This window comes from Lathamus discolor, chromosome Z (assembly GCF_037157495.1).
Source record: "Lathamus discolor isolate bLatDis1 chromosome Z, bLatDis1.hap1, whole genome shotgun sequence".
Classification (NCBI taxonomy): Eukaryota; Metazoa; Chordata; class Aves; order Psittaciformes; family Psittacidae; genus Lathamus; species Lathamus discolor.
Genome location: NC_088909.1, coordinates 86622647 through 86644928, shown reverse-complemented (window position 1 = coordinate 86644928; position 22282 = coordinate 86622647). Strand labels below are relative to the sequence as shown.

The following is a 22282-nucleotide window of genomic DNA, read 5'->3' as shown; positions in this document are numbered from 1 at the left end:
TTATGCCTCAGACAAATAACTGTTTGTTATCCAGACACTGAATTTTAAGACACATCTGTTCTAGTGAGACTATGAAACTGAGCCATGAATAGTGAAGACATAGAATCATAGAATGTTATATCCATATATTGGATATTATTAATATCCAATAGTGAATGCAGTTCATGCTTACTTCTAGAGCTTCTGCTGTAGTTAGCTACCAAGTCTGTTTACCTTGATCCTGGCTACTCAGCTGTGCTGCAGGGAAGTTCACCAGCCCAGAGGTTTGGAGTGAAGTGCCTTGGTGTGCCAGCGTTGAGTACTGACCTATCTGATATGCCCAACTACTAATAATGAATAAAGGGAATACTGATTTAGATCCATGATTTTCTGTGTATATTACTGAGACCAAAATAGCTAATCAGTTTTGCAGAGGATTTCTTCATGGCTTCTGCATGAAACTTTGAATCAAGGGCCAAAATCTTTGTACAGCCGAACAGTTTTCTGCATACAGTTTGAGAAATTATGACAGTTACCATTTGGACATGCTCCTATCTCCTTTTTGTTCTTAGCTGAGGACAACTTCCTGACACAGCTTTTCAGTAACACCTCAGGGTACTCTAAACTAAATATTCTGGTAAAATTTGAAAGTAAAAATCAAAAGGCTGAGTTGCTACACTGTTGCACCTTGGACAGTTCATAACAGTTCTGTCCGGGATAAACGTAGAGCATGAACAAACCATAATTCTTGACTTTTATACTCCTATGCAGCCTTCCTTCCGCAAGCTTACATGACAAAGCTGATGAATTATTTTAATTCTCTAGCCAAAGGCAACTGGAGTATAAGCTGTCCTGCTTATGTTCTCACAACTTTGCAATGTTACATATTCTCACATCTGAGAAAAAGCTGGTGGGCAAGAGTCAGGCCTACCATCTTTATGCCACTCAAGGATTGCTTCATTTCCAGGCAAACACAGTTTCTATCCATTTGTGCTGCTGTATCAGTATGAATACAACTTTAGGTCCAAAATAAAAAGCAAACCGTCTTGCAGGTCAGTGGTGCAAATACTAATTATCTTTCAGAGTCCTGTATGCCTAGCAGAACCAGCAGAACCAGTCACATTAAACATAGGTGTAGCAGTATGAAAGTAGGGTAGAATAACAATGATTTGTCTGAGACGAGCATTCTCATATGAATAAAAGCACAAGGAGAGGCAGTAGAAGGTTTAAAGAACATAGCCTTGATTTGTTATTTAGTTATGGGGCAGTCTTGCTGGGATGGCAGACAGAAACCTGGCAAGGTCTATCCTTGCAGAAAGCAGTGGCTATGGTGGATGCAGTGCTGCATGCCTGTGAGATCAGCAAAATTCTTTCCTGCTATGAGGTAGATGCGGCGTTGCATGGCATTTAGTATTGCGTGGCATTTAGTATAGAACATAGTGTCTCTTTGCCTCTCTATTGCTCACTGTGTAGGATAAACACACCAGTAGGCAGATTTAAGGAGGTCTGGTTAAATTTCTAAACTGCTAAGAATTAAACTTAGGAAATTCTGCATTTTAAAAGTGTTGGGACTTCAGAGTAGTGTTAGAGGGGAGGCAAGGAGAAGGTAAGTGTTTAGAGATGTTTTAAGTTTTACCTTTATTAACTGCCCCCTATATAGTTTCTCCACTGTCCTGTTCCTTATCATTTAAAACGTTTGTCTACACTGTATGCGATATGATTTTTTAATATATGAGCTGACCTGGCCATATTAACAGAAAAACTTGAGTCCAGCCATTTTATTCTCACAGTAAAGTAAGACTGAGACATTGCAGAATTTGAGACTTAATTAGCTTTGACAGTTCTTGCAAAGAAAATGCTTCCTTGTTAAATAACAAATACAGGTGATTTGAGTCTGTTCTGAAATTAAATAGAAATCTATTTTTGTCTGTGTATACAAACTTGAGAAGCCATTTGAGGTTGTACCTTTCCCTGTCCTGTAGCCGTACAAGCAGTCGCCAGGAGGCAGTATTTGCACAGATTGCCACAAGCATGTTTCTTTAAAGTACGGTTTGATTAGATTTCATCCTACAGGAATAGTCTGACCGGAAATTATATAGTGAGAAATAAGATTTAAAAGAAAAAGCTTTTACCTTAATAGGCCATATCTTTGATTTTCCATGAAGCTATAGTACTGTGATACTAGTAAGAAATGCCTTTTAACAGAAAGATTAGTAGGAGGAGCCGGCAGAATCTTCCAGCAGGCCAACTGACATAATTGAAAAGAACATGCAAACTTCCCTGTATGTAAGCCTTTCTTTTCACAGGAAAAGACTTCCTTTCCAAATGTGTCAGAAGAACACTGCTGCTTGACCCAAAGAATAGGACAGTCTTGTTATTCTTGTTTTTTTCTTGGGTGAAACTGCTCTACTTTTAAAAATCTGATTAGGAATAAAAATTGATCAAGAGATTTTACATAACACCTACTACAAAGCTTGCTACCCTGTCTACCAAAAGGCAAAGACTAGCCTACTGGGCTCAACAGGCTTTGTCTCTTTCTAGCACTCTTTTGATTTGCAAACAGGTAAACTGCAAAGCAGAGCTTATTTGGTTTTATCATTTCCCTCCCATGTTTCAGTTGCCACTTGATCTCTTTCTTCAACTGCAGTTCATTTGCAAACATCTGCATGTTTGCAAATGAATGCTACAAAACACTCTTGAACCACTCATCGATAGCTGGTAAAGCTTATAATGCTTTTTTTGCTCCTGTCACTCAAATTTGCTTTTTTTTTTTTTTTATAATGCTTTTTTTTTTTTTTTGCTCCTGTCACCCAAATTTGCTTTTCTTTTCAGATTTACAACTTTACTGGACACAGAAGCTCTGAGATGAAGTTGACCAAAATACATAGAAAATCCATTTTTGGATTCCTAAAGTTAGGGTGTAATAAATTACTGTCTCAGGAGTTGTGTATATACAGAGGTAGACCCCATCGACCAAATTTACTGCCATAATTCCGCGAAATTGTATGTAGTGGAGGTTGATACCTCAAATAAAACTTACCCCAGATACCATCTCTGTCAATAAAGTGGAACACGAAGAAAAGGTAATGAAGAATTTTTATAATAAAGCAAAATGCTGAAATAAATCATTTTAAGTATAAGACAGTATTGAAGTAGGATGGGCAGAATATTATAATATATTAAGGAACTGCTGGATTAATTGAGATTAGCTTATGCTTGATATTTTATAAACTCCATGGAATAAAACAAGACGGATCTATGAATCCACTTCTTTTAATACTTAGGTTAAAAAATGACACTGAACTTGCCACCGCATTTGGTTATAGAGTTGAAAAAGAAGGCATGAGCTACAGACTGCTTTATGAAGAAATTTGTGATTTCAGATGTGGTAGGATCTTAGAAAACTCATTTCAAAAGAACGGGGTAAAAAATGGTGTTTCTGTGATTTTGTACCTTATTCCAAAATTTCCTTCTTTACCAAAAACCCATCTGTGCTTTCCTGCTGTCTACAGATACATTAGGCCAACAACTGACCATTAAACAGCAGGGTTTTAGGCCATTTTTGGATGGGGTTCTGGAAAACTTAAGACTAAAAAACTGACTAAATGTGTATCCATCTCTGTATATGCAGCACAGAGAACTTGTAGTTTCTGAAGTTTATTGTTCGTTAGGATCCCTCTTGTCCTGATGCTCAACTTGTGAGTAAAGATTTATTTTTTAGGTAGCAAAGACTTTGGATTTTCTGTTCCGGATCTACGTTTCCAAGGTTCATATCACTTCACTTCTGCTTGCAGGTAAAAAACCAAAACAAACAAACAGCCCCCACCCCCCAAACCAGCCAGCCAGCCAACCAACCACGGATGTAGGAAGCAGGAAGCTCCGGGAAAAGACTTGGTGGAGGTGATCTCTGAGACTCAGAAGCCACAGGGAAAGATAAATGAGCAGTGTCTGTTCAGCTGAGAAATAGGGAATGTGTGTAAATCTACTTCAGCAAATATAAAGACAATAAATTCTTCATGTCTGCAAAGAGCTGGAAAGAAATAATGGATTAAAATACCATCAAGGAATATTCAAATTAGGAATCATTTCTTAAGAAGAAAGTGAAGTAATCAGACTGCCTGGGGTTAGCATGGAAGCTCCATCATTAAATGCGTTTCCAAACAGGTTAAGCAAGTGTCTTTCCCTATGAATAGCTGATCCTACCTTAGGGTACTAAATGTAGGAGCTGACCTTCAAAAGTTCTTTTCACTTCCTTTCTAGGTTTTCAGACAGGCTTTCTAAGGAAACAAATTTCCTAGGATTGTGCTGTCAGCCTTATTTCCTTAACAAGTCATGTAATAAACTATTAGACAGCTTTAATATGTCTAACATTTTCCTTACCCCTCACGAAGCTGTTACACAGAAAGAAATGAGAAGTAAAGCTTTGTTGTCTTTACTGCTCGGGTTTTCTATTTCGTTTGCTGGGTTTTTTGAGAGTGTGTGTGTTGGGTTGGTTATTTTTGGGGGGGGTGGTAGTTTGGGATTCTGTAGTGATCAGTAAAGCATTCTGACAATTGTTTTCGTCTTACTGTCAATTCCTTTGTAAGCCCAGCCAATGATATGAATCAAACAGGGATTGTATAGCTTCCCTCTGCAGTCAGCCCTCCTTTTGAATGGCTTCAAATAGCCTTTTAAATATTTCTTATTGTTAGTGTCTATTAAAATTCATCCTTTTTAAACTGGCTATCTAAAACTAAATGCTAAAAATCATGTTTGATCACCTTAAATACCATGGTTCTTCAGTGTTGTCTTCTGAACTCATGCACTCTGGTACAATTTCTGCATGTTTGGGCAGTTTCAAAAAGATCACTCCAGCTGCTTGTATAGAGTATGATGGTCAAGCTGCATCGTTTGCCACAGGAAGTCTCTAAACTGGTAATGATTGTTCAAAACACTTCTTTCTCAATTGTAGCTTGTATTTTAAGCCACTTTATCACACATAGGTCTTTAACATTGCATGCATTTAGGTGATGATTAAAGGTCTGGCCTTTTTGTTATACAGATTTTGCATTACCCTACATTCTGCAGGGGAAACATCCAGAAGACTTTATGAAGGAAATTACTTTAATGTAGTGCATATATACTTACATTTATGCCTTCCAAATCTACTTTTTAAACTGTCTGCCGTCTTGATTTGTCTGCATTTGGCTTTCAGGCAAAACTTCCAGCGAGTAACTATTTCAATCTGTTAAAGCTTGGGGAAGGCAGATGGCTTTTTTCTGAAATCTGTCTCCCAGTAACAGTCTGAAAAGGATACCTGAAATTTCCCGTTTAAATGTTATTTTTTTGAATACTGCAGAATATCAACATGGATAGTAATGATGAAATAAGCTAATACATAAAATGTAGTCCAACAAAAGCTAAATTTGAGAATAATATTTTCATAAAGGTAGTGGCTTTAATGTAGAAGAGTTGGGAATGATATTTTAGAGAGAATTCTAAGTCGTATGATATTTCACAAAAGTGAACTATGGAAATTTGGCCTTCATAGTTTCCAGGTGTAGTAATACTCTTCCTAATAAAACCCTTCTCAACAAGTGCAGTGTACAAATGTCCATGGGTATTCTTAATTTGCGTGGATTGATCCATTTTATATCTTCTTGGAGCTAAGATTCTAGAGTCAATGAGTCAGCTTTGAAAAAATAAATCATTGAACGTTCTCTTACAAACTCTAATTAACAGGAGTTATATTGTAAGAAACTTCATTTTAAGTGCTATTTTGAGATAAACTAGTGTTTCCAATTAAATGTCCAGAAATCAACTGGATCAATTTGAAATTCAGTTGCTTGCTAGAGGCATGTTATTCCGTTTGAGCTCTTGTGATTTAAGGTATGAAGATAATACAATACTCTTCCATCATATTAACTTTAATTTGTTTATTTGTTTTAATTTCAGAATAATTTTTTAAGCCTTTTAGTCTTCAGGTGAGTAAATCTTGTGTACATGGTAACTCAAGATAAAACCAGAGTCATTCACCTGTCATTTTTCTTTCTTAAAAGTTCTCTGAACCTTTTCCCTTCATATAAGAAACTCCTGCAAGATCTCATTCTCCTTATTTTTTGACTCCAATGTAAGATGTATTTTCCATTTTACTTTTATTCTTTTGAAATCAAGAAAGCAACTGCAGATAACTGTGTGTCTGTCAGCTTGTGTGTCCCTGAAATAGTCCTCGACAAACCTTGAGGTCTGAGGAAGCTCCTACATAACCCTAATCTGAACACAGACTCATTAGTGGGAGTCCATTGACAGCTGTATTTATAGAAGGCTTTTTCTCTTTTCACAGGTGGGTTAAGCCAATTATTACTTTTCACATATTTCTGTGTCTACCCAATTAATGGCACCTAACTAACACAGAATGCAGTGGATTAGAACTTCTGTTTCTGGAAGAGCTCCTTCAGCTGTTGTTCAGTTGTTGCTTCTTTCTGTTGCATTAGCTCCCTGGATCCTTTGGTCACTCCCCAGCCATCTGGCTTTGACATTGAAGGACAGTATGGTCTGCCTGAAGCAGGCTTCAGATTCTCCCAGTATTCTTTTCTTGCCCTAAAGAAAGAAAAGGAAAATCAGGGTGGTTTTCTTTCCAGCACCTTACAATAGTAAAGGAAATATGGTCATTTACCATTGCAGAGGGTCATCTGACTTGCAGACTGACATATTTCTGTATTTAGATATGGAAGTATGAATGAAAACATGCAACGAAATGCTACATTCTTAAAAAGTATCTTTTCATGAAAGAAACATTGAAATGGAAGAAACTCACCATTGGTATCTGTTTTATGGTTTTCAATCTTAAATTTCATTAATTACTTCCACATTAATTCAGATCAAATCTTCAGTTTAAAAATGGATGAGAATTTCTGGACCTCTCTTAATGCCCCTTCACCCCTTTCCCTCATCCCCAGTCAGATTTAATTCTTCAAAATTGTTAACACATAGAATGTTTACAGTAATATTTAGACCCACAAATCAGTTAAGCCAGTCTGTTGCATGGACTAACACAAGCTTTTGTGAGGAGTATGTTGGTGTGCTCTCCAGGTCAGACATACATACCTTGCTCTGACCCAGGGTTTGGTATGCATGCTCAGGCTATTGCCCCAGCTACCATGTTTCTCAGAAGCTTCTGGAAAAAATCCTCTTTCAGGAGCCAGCTCCTCAGCTATTGCTCGGATGTGATATGGCTCAAATCCACAGCAACCTCCAATATAACGAATTCCTAAGTCATAGGCCTTTCTTGCATAATTTTGAACATCCCATCTGCTTACAATTCTTGGCTCCAAAGCTGCAAAGACATTCATATCTTAAGTTTCCACCATGTTCCATTTCAGCACAATTTTTCGTGAGAAGTCATGTTGTTGGAACACTTGCACATTGTTTGCAAAACTGATTGTAGATGTAGATACACACATTTGAACTGTGTGAGCTAGAATTAATGATGCAAACTTTCAGAAGTCTAGCTTTCAGATTCTGCTGTGCTCCACTGGGCTATGCTTGTAAGCTTTTTTCACCTTGCAAAACAGCACCTGCTATCTTCTGTTACTAAGCTTCTGAAATACTTCTGATACTGCTGAAACCTGAGCTGTAATTCACTTGCTTGCCCTTGTGCCGCAGTTCTTAGTTGCAGCATTGGAGTACTTTCAATGCTACGTCAATGTTTCCAAAGAGTTCCTAATAAACAATCAATATCTGGGAAATACGATTGCAGCACTCTAATCTGTGAAAGGAGAAGGTATCAGACTACCTGCAACAGCAATAAGCTTGCTCGTTATTCCTCAGGAATACTTAATACACTTTTTTCCATGATCAGCTAGTAGCAGCCAATTGTTTCACTAACAGCTGGGATTTGTAGCTATTTCGTAGTCCATCCTTTACTTAGTTATAATTCCAGCTGTAAGCAGATTGCTGCCTAAAACCACTTTGTTCCTTGTGGAAAGTTCCTGTGTGTAGATAAGTGAGGATGTAATCTTTATTTTGAACCCTTCTCCCTGTTGCAGATTGCGGTAACCAGAGGGATTGGTAACAGAGCTGAGAGGACTTGCAGACAGAAAGGAGCAGAAAATGAAAACAAAAACCAAGTTAAAACATACATCAAAGGGAAGAGGCACAAGAGTGGCAGAACTGGAAAGAAAAAAAAAAAACCTTTAAGGACTAGAAATACAGGAGTAAAGGAATGAAAGTCCTCCCACTTCTTTATGCACATCTGCAGGTGATGAACCAGCGCGATTATCAGGCAAGTGCATCATGATGCCTGTGCACTGAGCCCTCTGCTGGCCAAAGGAGCTGTGGTGAGGTAGCAAGGCTCCAGCAACACAGCAGAAAGGTAGGATTCTTCTCCCTATGTGCTTTCCCAAAAATACGTAACATGCAAGAAGGTGATAAAAAGCAAATCTACTCTAAGTCAAATAAGTAGTTAAGAAACAGGTTCAGAAAATAAAAAGCAGAAGAAAATAATGAAATGTTCTTAAGCAGAAAATTACTGGTTTCAGAGGGAACGACAGGACAAAAGAAAAGTAGATTATGTACTATCAGAAGGAAAAACAGATGAAAGCTGTATAATAAAAGTAAGCTTGTGTACAGTCCTGTAGACATGAGAAAAAGCATCAGAAGCACAATTCATCATTTCATTGTCTCTCATGTATCTTTAAAAAGGTAATGCAAAATTGATACGCAATGATCATCAGTAAGGAGGCAACATCTTGCACTCAGTTTATAAGACAACTTAGTTATAGGCAACTAAACTTCATAGGAGCAGTACAGAGTACTTCCCTGCCTTCTTTGTCACACACCCTGACACAGTCCATAGAACCTGATGAAATCAGGTCCTCAGAGAGCTGGTGGAAGAAGTGGCTAAGCCACTATCTATTGTATTTGTAAAGTCATGGCAGTCTGGTGAGGTTCCCAGTGCCTGGAAAAGTGGAAACAGTGCACCCATTTTTAAAAATGGAAACAAGGAACTGGGGAACTATTAGGAAACTTGAGATGATCTTTAAGGCCCCTTTCAACCCAAACCATTCTATGATTATATGAGTCAGTCCTTGTGCTTCAAGAGTGTAAGGACAGCAACAAGCTAATCTCTCTGAAGAAACAGGGACAGACCCCGCCATGAGAACTGGCCACATGGTGGTGAAGAGATGGTGACTGAAAACAAGCAGCCTTTACGAAAAGAACCTGCCATATAGATTACACTTTGTGGGATTTTCCCCTTCCCAAAATTGACTAACATTCTATTTTCCATGCCTGTCAATGCATTTCTTGGCTTTATTCAGAATTAAGCATCTATAGCTTAACAGTTTATGCTAATATTTATAGTAAAGAGAGACTGAAATTTACATCCTTTTTTTGCTGAGAACCTTGTAATATGCTCACAGGTTTAGTCCCTCTATATATTTACTGTTGAAATACTGGAGTATGCTTTGAACGTCTGGGACATTTCTTTCTAAAATATTGTCCTTGCTTAACTGGTGACAGTAACACAGAAGGGAAAACACAGAACACAGGAAAAATTTCTACAGATAATTAAATACTGCTGGCTTCTAAATGCTGGAGTTTGCCAATACAGCATAACCAACACTTCCCTAAAGACTGAGATCTTGTTGGCCTATACAGAGGCTATGTATACATAAAATATCTAAAAATCTATTTGTGCATATTGCCTTCCACAAAACCCAGACTTCACTGGGTCAGTTTAACAATGATTTACCAAACTGAAAGTCTGGCATCAAGTGATCAGTTACTCCTGGGTATGGAAAGCATTCACACAACCAGCCTTCTCCAACTGACTCATGCAATTGCTAAAAGCTGAAATCTCATACAGGTTGCTTACAAAATAGAATCCAAGAACCATAACAACGCAGAGAGTGAATGCTTCAATTCACTTGATTACTTACTGCATCTGTTCTATACTTCTTTTGCTTGCAATCAGGAGTTACACGAAGGAAAGACTAGGATAGATGAGTTCCTAACACTTTCAAACATCCCAGAATATTTTCAGAACTCAGACATGTTATAATCATTTAATGAATGCCTCAAGCTCATGCTTCTTTCCTTCACTTATGTAAAGAGAGAATTAAAAAAACAAAACAACCTTCCTGAAAATCACATCTATCTTATTTTTTCTTTTTGCTACGAATTCAAATTTCAAATGTTTCAATACCTTGTTTTATAGTCTGATCTTGAAGTGGATATGACAACTGAAAATTAAAGCATTTTTCTAATCAATTTTAAAATGTTTAGGCTGATTTTGTCCTCTCATCCTCTCATGTTAAAGAGATGTGATATTCTACCTCACAAGGGGAAACAACCCTAAATACACAAGCTTTATATACACATAAAGCATCTGAATCTTTCAGTCTTTGCACAATTATTCCTGAGCATACATGTGTTGAATCCATCTCCAAACTGCTAACCCATTTGTTAGCAACATCAAAGAATATATTCCCTTTTCTGGTTTCTATTGATTTCACTTTTATTAGACAGTTACACTTGCATGACTGAACTATTATGAATGCACCTATATCCTGTTCTGCATATGCATTATACATTAAATCCGCCACACAGGTAAACATTATAGGGCTGATGGGATAGATGTCACAACCCAAATACTGGGATTTTCTTAGTGTATTTGCTCTTGTTCATTTCTTTGGACTGTCCCTAGCTTTCCTCAACATGATTCCATAGCAAAAGGAAGAGCTGCATTTTCTAATAAGAGTTTAGGGTGTAGAATATGCCAGACAGGATAATTTGAACTCATCTTATTGTATAGAAGGACACCTTGCAGCTTCAGCAGTACTAAAAGCTGGTGGGGAGGGAGCAGAGGGAGAGAACAGGCACAGACAATTAAAACGAACAAACAAACAAATTAAAGCAAACAAACAAAACAAAAGATACCCTTGTCTTACCAAAGGGAAATTCTGGAAGGTCAATAAAACCCTGTTTTCCACAGTCAGGTGTATGGAAAGCAAGTGGTTGGGACATCAGGTGGGCTTTCAGTTTAGCTGCCTGCAAGCCCTCTTTCATCAGTTTTACAGTTTTCAGGGCAGTATCTGGATCAAAATGGCAGTTGACTCCAACAATAGAAGCACCTAGGAGAGGAAAATAGCTTCAAGTCACATTTCCCCAGGAAGTGAGAGGTGAAGATTCTTAGCCACAGCACTCCAGAAGCAGAGCACTCCATCTTTACACCAGCATTACACCAACTTACACCAGCATTATGAAAACAAGGCAGTTGGGCTAGAGCAAGCCTCAGCTCTCCTGGGGTTGACTGTTCCGTTTACATCTCAGTTGCACTCCTCTTTACCTTCCTGATGATGATGAAGCATATTTCGCACCCTCATTACTTTTCAGTGCTTCATCAGTGAAGACTGGTTATGTATAGACACATATGCAAATAGCTAGCAGGTTCCTGACACAGGTTCTGCCTTTGGATTTCAGTTCTAACTCCAAAGGGAAAGAATAGTTCAGAACAGACATAATAAACCCCTGCACCACCATTCATCATGCCGTTGATAGATTTTTTTTCTGCCCTTCCTCTTGTTCTGCAGAAAATACAGCCTTGGATGGGCAAAAAGGTAAAATTCTTTCATCATGGGTTTGAACTATGCTCCATGCATTTCTAGAAACACGAGTAGAGAATCAAAGGTGGCTTTGGATTCTGCTTATGTTTCCATAATTTGCAGTTGGTTTTGTAACCAGATTTGAGTAAGTGAAGGATTTTGCTCTATTCAGTATCAGCAGGCCACAGCTATTGATTCCAGTACCAGCCTGGTTAACAGGGATTTCATAGCTGCATTCTCATTTGTTTATTTTCTTTTTACAAGTCTTCTGTAGTAAAGTACACATAAAGACTTTCTTACGTGTTCCAAACTTCATTAGATATAATTGGGAAGCTACCTGCGATACACATACATTTATCTCAATACTTAAGGACTTTACTTTGTTCCGTATTTTTAAAGGGCATCTTGAAACAGGTTCTTACCAGCCTTTACCAGTTGGACAGCACATTGTCCAGGTGGAATACCATGCATGTCTCCTTCTGGACCAATGCACATTGTAGCTGCAACTGGCTTTCCAGATTCTTTCAGAACTTCAACTGCCCAGACAGCCTCTTCAACATGTTCAAAATACTGAAAGAAATTAAAAGCAGACTACTTCTGTTTCTACTACTACTGCTTCTGAGATGAAGCATAAATGCATTAATCCAGACCCCAAATTCACCAAATTAATGAGAATACAACTTTCCTGAGTTACACTGAATTCAGTTAGTGAATTCAACTGAATTCACTAAGCACACAGTTGAAAAAGGATTTTAAAGTCAGTAAGTAAAACTAAGTAAAAAATAGTTATACTGTTGTTTCACAATAAGAATGCCTATACGGGAGGTTAATCAGGGATTAATCCCCCAGGAACTATTTTCATACAGAAAAGTCGCCTTAGGTTGGTTACAGTATAGGAGGAAATAGGAACTAGTCAAGATCACAATAATCTATCCTTTTCATACCAGTTCAGAATTTGATTTGACTGAGGTAGAAATTCAGGTTTCATGGTTCCTATTCTCGGATGCTTGCAGATGCTATTGTGCATTTAGAAAAATACCTAATGCTATTGGAATAAAAGCATAACATAAAATTTTAAAGGAGGAAGCAATAAATAATTGTAATCCTAAAGCAGATTAGGCATGTCGTAGTAACACTGTGCCTGTTGAAGGCATGTACTTTTTTTTACAGATTTACCTCTGCAATCAGGAAGTCCACATTCTTCTTCATAAAGATATCTAGTTGCTTTCGAAAGACTGCTTTAACTTCTGCTTTATCCTTGCAGTTTAAATATGATGGTGTTTGACTGACTCCTCCAGCCACTAAAGCATCACCTTCATTGGCCACTTCTCTGGCAATGTCACAAGCAGCTTCATTAACTTTCTGGCACTGTATGAATATAGATTATATCAGTTTTATCTGGTCAGAGATATCTGTGTAACTTCAGAGCAGAGAAAGTACAAAAAGAGTCAAAATCCATAATGGCTTCTTCATATTCTTCTATAATTTAAATAGATTCTTAATAACATTGATCAGAAAGATCAGCATCTTTCAAAAAAACCAGCAAACACTAGGAAACAAATATCGTGCCACCTCTAGATCATCATATTATCAAATACTACAAAACCATATTACCCTTAATGCATCTTATATGAATAGTCTATAAAAAGCAAATATTTAGTCTGAAGTGGAATTTCCTTTGCCTCTTATGAGTTTGTGTATGATTTTATTCTAACACTTTGTGAGTGGAAAACAATGTGTAGTAATTTCAATTGATTTGTCTTTTTTTATAATGTATTTTAGTATTTTGAGAATTTACAAAATTTAAGATCTAATATTCATACAGAACTATTTAAGGCATTTTTTTTAAATATTACCTGATGTTAAATTTACTAGTTCAAGAACAGTAAAGGGAAACTTACAACTATACATGATTAATTAATCACCTAGACTGAAAGACACATTCTCTCTCTACCTCAATCAGGATGACTTGAACAGCTTGTGAAGAAGAGGTTAAGCTGGGGAAAAAAAGATTTTGTGAAAAGAGTCATTTTTTTGTGATAGATAACAAGTGCTTATCCAAGCAGGTTTCTCTGCAGTCCAAGGACTAGTTAGAAGGTTTCTTTCAGATGAAGTTTCTCATGGCTGCTTCTGAAGACCCATCTGATATTTAAGGCTATTGCTAACAGTCTTCATTTGTGCTCATGTACACATTTGGGAACCCTGGGAGATGGAGCCATAAACCAGTTAAAGCCTTGAGGAACCTGCTTCTAGAACAAGCAGTTAATCAATCTTTAAAGCTTTGCTGCAATGCATTCCCTGTATCAGGTGCTTTCACAGCCCTTCTTGTAATTTTGCATGGCAGCAAGAGTTGCAGCATGACTTGTTCCAGAGGCACTGTGTTTCTAGGACAACCACCTCAGACATTTCAATGTTGTATCTATTGAATGTGAAGGTGCAGCATTTCAAATACATTTGGTCATAAGACATTTTGGTCTGACCTCTTAATTAAGCCTTCTTGTCCAGATTGTTTAGATTTCTGGCTTGGGATATCTTCAAAGATATTCTGTCTTCCCTGATCCCTAGAGAATCTTTTCTGTTTTGCAAAAGTTGAAATAGACAATAGGACCAAAGGGGGAAGTATCAGAGAGCATACTCAATGGCAAACTTTCTAGTCTCAAAGGAACTATCTAGAAATGCTTGTGCCAGAAGTCCCAGTGGAGCTGGAGCCTTCATGTAGTGAACACACCCAACATCATACAACTCCTTTGTGTAGGTGGTAAGAAAACACAAGCATGGTACTTGTGTTGCTGTCACAGATTACCCTTACATGTAAGAAGGGGGATACTGACCACTGTGTATACCTTGGATTTTTAAGTTGTTACTTTACTGAAGACAGGGTTCTAAAAAACATTCCATTCTCATTAGCCACTCATTGTCGAGGATTCTTCAGCATTTTAAAGTTGTTTTTTGTTTCTCTGGATGTTAAAGCATTTGTTTTTTTCACCGATTGTGCTCTCTCTGCATTTAACCCTCCCTATACAATTTGTATAAAAACTCCAGCAAACTAATCTCCTCAGATGGAAAAAGTACAATGTGGACATCCTCTTTCCTCTCTTCAGCCTTGCCCTTTTCTATCTGTTTTGTTGTTGTTGTTTTGTTTTGTTTTGTTGTTTGTTTGTCTTTCTTGCTATTCCACGCTCTGAAGTTGCATCATCTAATTCTTCGGTGTTCAAATACAGCCAAAACTGTTATGACAAACTGTGGAAGCACTTGATAATGGCTCTGCTAAGCCTTTGGAATTAATCCGTTTATTTCGTATCTCCATGAAAACAAAGTTTTACTCACACTTATTTTCTCAGCTACATAATTGCCCCTGTTCTCTAGTTTGTCCTCACTGGCATAAAAGGTGAATGTCTGTAGAACACTGGATCCAGCTCTGAGGAATTCACGGTGAAGCTGACGAACTGCAAAGAGTTAAGAGACAAAGAAGAGATGTTTGCTGCAGTTATTACTGTTGCTATCCCAGAATTAAATGTTTATCAAAGTAATGTTACTGTAAATAAGTGTTTACTAGATGAGCCGTCCGGAGAAAGTAGAAGCAGTACTCAAGTCTGTGTAAAATTTCTTTGTTCTCCCTCTCAGAACATTAGGTAGAAAACTTTGTCCTTAGTTTTTCTCTGGCAAGAATAGCTGGAGATTTCTATTTAGTTTATCAGTAGATTCAGTTTTGCATGACACCTTGCCTGTCTTTTACTTTCTGCAGTCCTTCAGGCCTCCCAACTTCATTTGATAGACCTGAATACTGATGTAGGAAGGGAAAGCAGACATCTGACAAAAGAACATGTAAGCATAACAAGGAATAGCAGACAAAAAGATCATAAAATGAAAAAGCCTTATTTTCTTAGCTTCTAGACTATGAAGAAGAAAACAGAAAAAAGTATTTTGGCAACAAATAAAGGGGAAGATGGTATTTGTATAAAAGAATACAGTGTTCCATTACCTTCTCCATTTTGGGTTTTCTATTTTTGTCCCCCTACAAAACTCTAGCAGAGTCTAGTCAGGCAAAACCAAAGCTGTTTGACTAAATAAACCCTTAATTAAAAGATGATTTCTTGCTCCAGGAAAGTGAATCACAACAGAAACTTCATTCTTCTCATAAGTCTGAACATGATTATTTTACTACAGAGCCAACGCTTCTTTTGAAAGATAGGTTGGCATTACTTTTAATGGACAAATTTCCTACATTTGGCCTTTGGGAGCAGGCTTTGCAATGGTAGTTGTGCCTTCATCGCTGTAAACAGTATATGGCAATTTCCACAGCAGGAACAGAACAGGAGATGTCAATTGATTTTATATATATACACCTGAAGAACAATAATGATTTCTAACACACTAATGGTCATGTAGAACAGATTTAAAATAGCAAGTACAGGAATAATTTATTCCCTAGATACTGTACACAGACATGAGAACATTGCAGTTTCTGTGGCAAATGTTTAGGAAAGCTTTCCTCAAGTCCTGGGTTATTATATCTCATTGTCTACAGACAATCTGTGTTGTTAGGGAAATGCATGAATGTGTCATAAGAATAAAATTACTCCCCTCCACTGAAACAAATACAGCCTTCTATGCCAGAGAAGCTCGAACAGCAGGTTTTGTTGCTACAGTCAATCTGCATACATGCAAGCAGGTCTGCTTTCATTGAAAGAACAGTGTAGTGTCCCTTGCTTTTCTCTACTGGTACAGTACCTCATTTCTAATTTCAGTCTTGTTAAATCACAATACTGTGGTTTAACACAGTGCTGCTTTTCCCAGCAGTCGCAATGACCTACCCAGGAACATTGGTTATAGCTTAGCTACAGTTCAAAAAGTCCCTGGAATCAACCTGAACTACCAGGGTTAAATTTCATATGTGCCTATGCATATTGGTCACTACGAAGCAACGTCTGATCAGGCTCAGAAGAAATATTTAGATCTCATTTCTAAACTTGCCAGTCTTGAAAATTTCTCTTTTGTAATGGATATAATGGCCTTGAACTCACTCCCCCTACTCTTCATTCCTTGCTGCATTCTCAGAACCTCCCTTCTTCTCCTTCCTTTCTTCCTTACAAACGACAAAAAGTCTGGTAGTTGTATGGGTTTTACACCCACTGGCCTACCCAGTTGCTCCTTCTGTTCTTTACACCTGTTTTCAAAGTAACATGACCCTTTAGCATGCAGGAGCAAAAAGCAGGAGGCTGCACACTCTATGAATAGACATAAACACATTTCCAGTGAAGGGTGTATTTATAAATAGCCTATGAGGGGCTTATAAAAAATTAGTAACTATCTTACAAACATGAGCAATTATGTTCTAGCAAATCAGTAGCAATTCTTAGAAGGCTGGATTCTAACCTATGACTACTGATCACTCATTTAAAACAAATCTGTGTGCCAATTTAGCCAATTCAAACCATCTGCAGCTGTCTCTGTGTAAGGCCATGTCTTGCATTCCCCATAAACTGAAATCTGTGCTTCCCAAAAAGACATGTGGAAAGCATCAAGGGGTCTTGATGTGCAAAATAAGTAAGAAAAGGGGAAATAAAAAGCATGGAGTAAGTGCTGTGATTTGTAGATTGGAATGTGTAGGGGCAGACAAAGGTAGAGTTGGTGAAAAACAGAGAGAGGTGATGATATTTCAGGGGGAGATGAGAGTCAGCAAATTAGGTCATCACCCTGTAAACCTGTGCTGCAGGTCTGCATTATCTAAGGCTGTCCATGACCCTAAGTTAAGCATGCCACACAAAGTGACACATGAAGGCCGAGAAGGGTTATGGTGAATAAATAGTTAAGGTATAAAAAGCAGTGTAATAGTGAGGGCTAAAATCACTCTCCTCCTTTCCTTCCTCTTCCTTCTCCCCCTGAATAGAGAAGTGACTGATCTGAAGGGGCAGACACTTAGAACAAAGAATCTTTTTGTTCTCCAGGATATTCTGAATTGGCTTGTGGAATTAACTGCACATCATACTACTAGGGAAAATGCTTTCTTGTAATGAAGCCTACATAAATAGATAGTAGCATCTCCTTTTGCATTACTTATGCTAAACACTGTAATCTTTATGCTGGAAAGCATGGAATGATTGCTCGTTTTGATTCCAACCACTTTTAAGAGAGTTACTCCATTAAATTCTTATTGCAATTCTTAGGTTATTCTGAAATTTATCATTCCCCATTTCACAGTGGAGCCAGATACTTTAAATACTCCCATTCCATTGTTTATTAAAAACAGCTATTTTCCTGAAAGAATTAATAAACAAACTATAGTAATTTGTAACAATATAGAACTCCTAGAATGACTAGAACACAAAAAAGCAGTTAACAGGAGAATTCCTTTTCGCAAGATACTTTAAATGATAAGCTGTATATCAGCTAAAGGACAGACTAGACAAATCCAAGAGACAGAAATCATTGAATGGTGTTAAATACAAAGATACAGTATCTGGGTCAAAAAGTCACTGCATTGCAAATTATTGAAGGCTGGGAGAGCATTCTGGAAAGGTACCACTACATGTTTGCACTGCTCGTACTCTTTCTTATCCAGCCAACTGCTTTTGGCCAGCATTTGAGCAAGAAAAAGAGGTAAGATCCCTGGAAGTGTTCAAGGCCAGGCTGGATGAGGGTTTGATCAGCCTGGTGTAGTAGAAGGTGCCCTTGCCCATGGCAATAGGGGGGGGAACAAGATGATCTTCAGTGTCTCTTCCAACCCAGCCTTTCTATGACTCCCAAGATGAGCATTTGGTCTACATAGTCTTAGCCTGTTCTTAACAGTGCAATTCTAACAGTGTCAAGTAACACTTCTATTTAAAAACCTACTATATCTTCCTATATATTTATTGTTTTGTCAACCATGTTTACATTCACTACAGAATTACCATTTCCAAGTAAAACTGACCTGCTTCTGGGTGCTCTACTGTTGCTTCAGGAGTCCAAGGCCCAGCTTTTACGTATCCCCTCTTTTCAAGAGCAAAGACGAATCCTCCATCTCCAATTACAATTTCTCCAGCATCTAAGCGCTCTAGAATACCCTGAAGAAAGCAGGATAGCAGGTTAACAATTACAATTCTTCAGTTCTGTGGGCTTCATTTGTCTTTGTTGCCATTTCCTGCATTTGCAAAGTGGACAAGTATTTGTGGGCTACCAAAAACATCTTTGCCATAATAATAAAAGCAATAAATTTCCTTCTTGAAATTCTCTTTAAAGAGTGATAGATGGTCTGTTTTAATATGTTCATATATATTATGTAAGGTTTTTTATTAGTCAGTTTTATCCTATTCCAGAGATACAGTCCCCAGAACTAAAGCCAATTGTATAATTCCGTGCCTACGAAAGTAAAATACCGTCTCAGATTCCCCTGTAAACCACATGAGAAGCTTCTTAAAATGAAATTCTAGTATCACTGACCTTTTCATCAGCTAATTTGCTCCTTCAGCCTCAGCACAAGTAGGTTGTGACACAAAATGGCACAACAGGTATCATAGAAAAGTTAAGCATGTCACATTTGCTTACCAAATAAAACATCTCAAAATGCTGACAGACTTTTTACTGGCTTGGTTTTGCTTACCTAGACTTAAGAAATGAAAGAAAAATCCTGCTTGTTTTGCACAGCCCTGAAATGTTCTAAGATGCCGAATTACAGACCTTACAGCACCCTGTGATTAACCTTGCTTCTGCCTTGCTAATGCAAGGGAGTATGAGGCTTTCTGGTAAAACTGAAAAAAAAAAAATGAGAACATGTAGTGGTTGCACCTAATACATATTGTTTTTTGTACTGTTTTCATTGCTTCATTGGTTTGTTCAAATTTTCCAAAAAGTACCTTACTGTTACACTAAATAGAATTATGGTTGTAATACAATTGGAGAAATTAGTCCTATTACTTTAAAAAGTGGATGAATGCAGACCTGTTACATCAACAAACGTAGTGGGTACAGGAAAGGCATTAATCAAAGGCAAGGCTGAAATTTTCCTCCATAGTTATCTTTTCTTTGTGGCACAGTAGCATTTCAGTCAATGGTACTTAAGAGAGTAGGAAAATAGAAGCTTTGTGAATGTAGAGTTAAGTGTGGTTTTAGTACTGAAAAGAAGGAAGTTTTACTAATTAGCCTCCAACCTTTAGTAGATAGAAAGTAGATCTTTCTTGATAATTTCTCCCGCATTAATTCAGTTATCTCACACCTTATGTTCATGAAGGACAAACACTGACAGCATCTCAGCACCACCCTTTAGATGGCGTGAGTGTGCTTTTCCAAAAGAGGGAGAACTGTATCAACTCTGCCAGTTCCAGTACCAAACAGAGCATTGCAAGGCTACTTAGAGGCTACACAGCCTGGCTGAGGGTTGGCATTTTTGGCTCAGGCACTGAAATGTCAGCAAGGTGGCAGGACTTCTATACATAGTGCTGCTGTGCAGATAGATGAGCTTGGACAAATGCCAGCTTGCAAATCTCTGCAGCGCATTCCATTGCACATTGTGGACATGATAAAATACTGACCTGATTAACTTTAGAACTTTAATAAAGTGTGAAAGCTTTTACCTTTCTTTTATCTTTTCTTTTACCTTATGACCTTTGAATGCCCCTTCCAACCCAAACTATTCTATGATTCTGTACGCCCTGCAGGAGCAGGGCAAAACTCAACTGGCAATACTCAATCTCCAAAACTCAGTAATTCTCAATATGTTTACGAGTCATGCCCGTATGTTAGGGCAAGTCTGATCTAAATGTAGATGTCAGAGGCTTTGTAAAGATTGTGTTTTCAATTAATTAATTTACAGTTCTAACAATGCCTCAAATAGTGCCAGAGAAAGGCACCCAAGGGATCACTGGTTGAGTCCCTGCTCCCTCTGCCTGCCAAGGAATCTTTTATAGGCAGAACCTGCTTCAGAAGTTTAATATGCAGATGAGTGCAGAAGAAGTAAAACCAAACCTTTAACGTACAAGCAGCCTCAAGTTGTTGCTTGTTAACTGGAGAATGAGTAATAGATACATGTTGACATCATATACAGGTATTATATTCAGTTGCACTATAACTAACAGATTTTTTCTTTTAACAAGTCACTTCCAGGATTTAACATAAGTTTTCCTTCACAGTTCTAACTTTTTTAAACAAAATAATCTTCACTTTTGACACACAGAAGCAACATAAGCCATGATCAAATACACCATAGCATCTTAATATGTAATATACTGTGATATATTAAACCTAGTGTTGGGGCATCTAAGAGCAGGTGACAACTACAAAGCACAAAGTACTTAATACAATCTTACTTTGTTGTTTCAGATTGGCTTAAAATACAAATAAGTCTTTTGCAAACTTTATTACAGGTCTGATATCATCTCTTCACACCTTTTTTACTTTGTCTATACTAGGTAAAATACCATTGGCTCAACCAGTCTATAGCTAGTGTAAGTTTAGCATCAGGATTGTTTTGTCCTGCCCCAAAGACCCAGAGCTGTGTGCTCATGTGTAATGCAGATCCAAATTTTACTAGCAGGTGATCTGGCAGTACACAGATCTGGTATTAAATAACAAGAATTAGTACCCATGAAAAGCTAACCAAGACTTTTTTGAGTCATCCTGTCACTGCTTTACTTTCGCTACCATACACTTCTTCCCATATCTTTGTGTCCTCTTACTCTAGACTTATATGCTACATGTAAAAATGAGTAAAATCAGTTCTGAGTAAGAAGTGTGCTATTAACGATACAAGTGTCCTTCTGAATGGAAGACAGAATACATGATTCCACTGACTTTCCCAAGCAGCAGTACAGGGTAACAGTACCGGAATACATCAGAGGGTTTGATTTAGACATTGTTCATATGTTTACCTTAATGGCCATAATGGCTGATGCGTAGATAACTTTTTATAGTGGCGTATTTTTTCAGCTAAACGAGGGTGCAAAGGGCATGCATATGTTGGATACTGTGCTCATACTACAACCACTGTTGGTATTCAGTTATATAAATCAAGAGAAGAGCAATTTGGGTCTTTTAAATAGAGCTGGATGCTGCAGGCAGAAATCCCATCCAATGACAGTTGATGTTTAAAATACTCACCATTTTAATGTATTGCAAGCACTGCTCAATTTGCATATCAAACAATATCCTGAAAAATGGTTTTGAACTTTGGTGACTCCAGTCTATGTGTGAGAAATAAAAATTCTATGAGCTGTACAGCATTACATTCAATATGATCTATCGAGCTCGTAATGGGGTCCAAACGTCTTTGATGGCTCCATGTTGAACAGGTGCGGTTATGGCTTTACTTTAGCTTTTCCCAGTTTGGCCTTACCTGCAGAAATACCCAGTACTCTGCTGGGAGGTTAACAAGCGCGGCTAGCGGCTGTGCCCGTTCGGCAGCAGCTCCTCAGGACAGCCATCCTCCGCGCTGACCCCCGGAGAGCCTCCGGGCAAGGCCCCGACAGGCTGGGCTGGCGGCGTCGTACAGCGGAGCCTCCCGCCGCGCCCCGCAGCGTCGCCGGGGGCACCTCTCCCGGCGCCCGCCGGTGCACCCGCGCCGGGCAGCGGAGCGGGACGGGCCCACGGGGAGTAGGGAGAGGCGGGAGAATTACCCTTTTGCCCTGCTTCGTGGTCTTCCCGGTCGGCAGCATCTTCCTTGCCCAGGGACGCTGGCTGCCCGAGTCTGCCCCACCGCCTCGGCACAAAGCTCAGGATACCCCGGGTTCTCCGGCCGTGCTTTT

At 38.3% G+C, this 22282-nt stretch overlaps 1 protein-coding gene across 1 annotated transcript; it reads right to left on the bottom strand.

Moving 5' to 3' along the window:
* Positions 1-5874: 5874 nt before the first annotated feature.
* On the bottom strand, positions 5875-22262 carry LOC136006031 (betaine--homocysteine S-methyltransferase 1). Its single transcript, XM_065664013.1, has 8 exons — positions 22154-22262; positions 18478-18610; positions 14892-15010; positions 12741-12932; positions 11987-12134; positions 10911-11093; positions 7066-7294; positions 5875-6558 (listed from the first exon to the last, which is right to left on the bottom strand). Exons 1-8 carry the CDS (start codon positions 22190-22192, stop codon positions 6384-6386), a joined length of 1218 nt encoding a protein of 405 aa, XP_065520085.1. The 5' UTR covers positions 22193-22262; the 3' UTR covers positions 5875-6383.
* Between the last annotated feature and the right edge of the window lie 20 nt (positions 22263-22282).

Excerpts from the sequence above, each read along its gene's own strand:
- LOC136006031 (XM_065664013.1), bottom strand. The coding sequence starts at position 22,192 with ATGCTGCCGACCGGGAAGACCACGAAGCAGGGCAAAAGG. Across the intron at positions 12,933-14,891 it reads ATGTAGCTGAGAAAATAAGT|TGCCAGAAAGTTAATGAAGC; the intron begins GTGAGTAAAACT and ends ATATTCATACAG. Across the intron at positions 7,295-10,910 it reads CCTTCCAGAATTTCCCTTTG|CTTTGGAGCCAAGAATTGTA; the intron begins GTAAGACAAGGG and ends ATGTCTTTGCAG.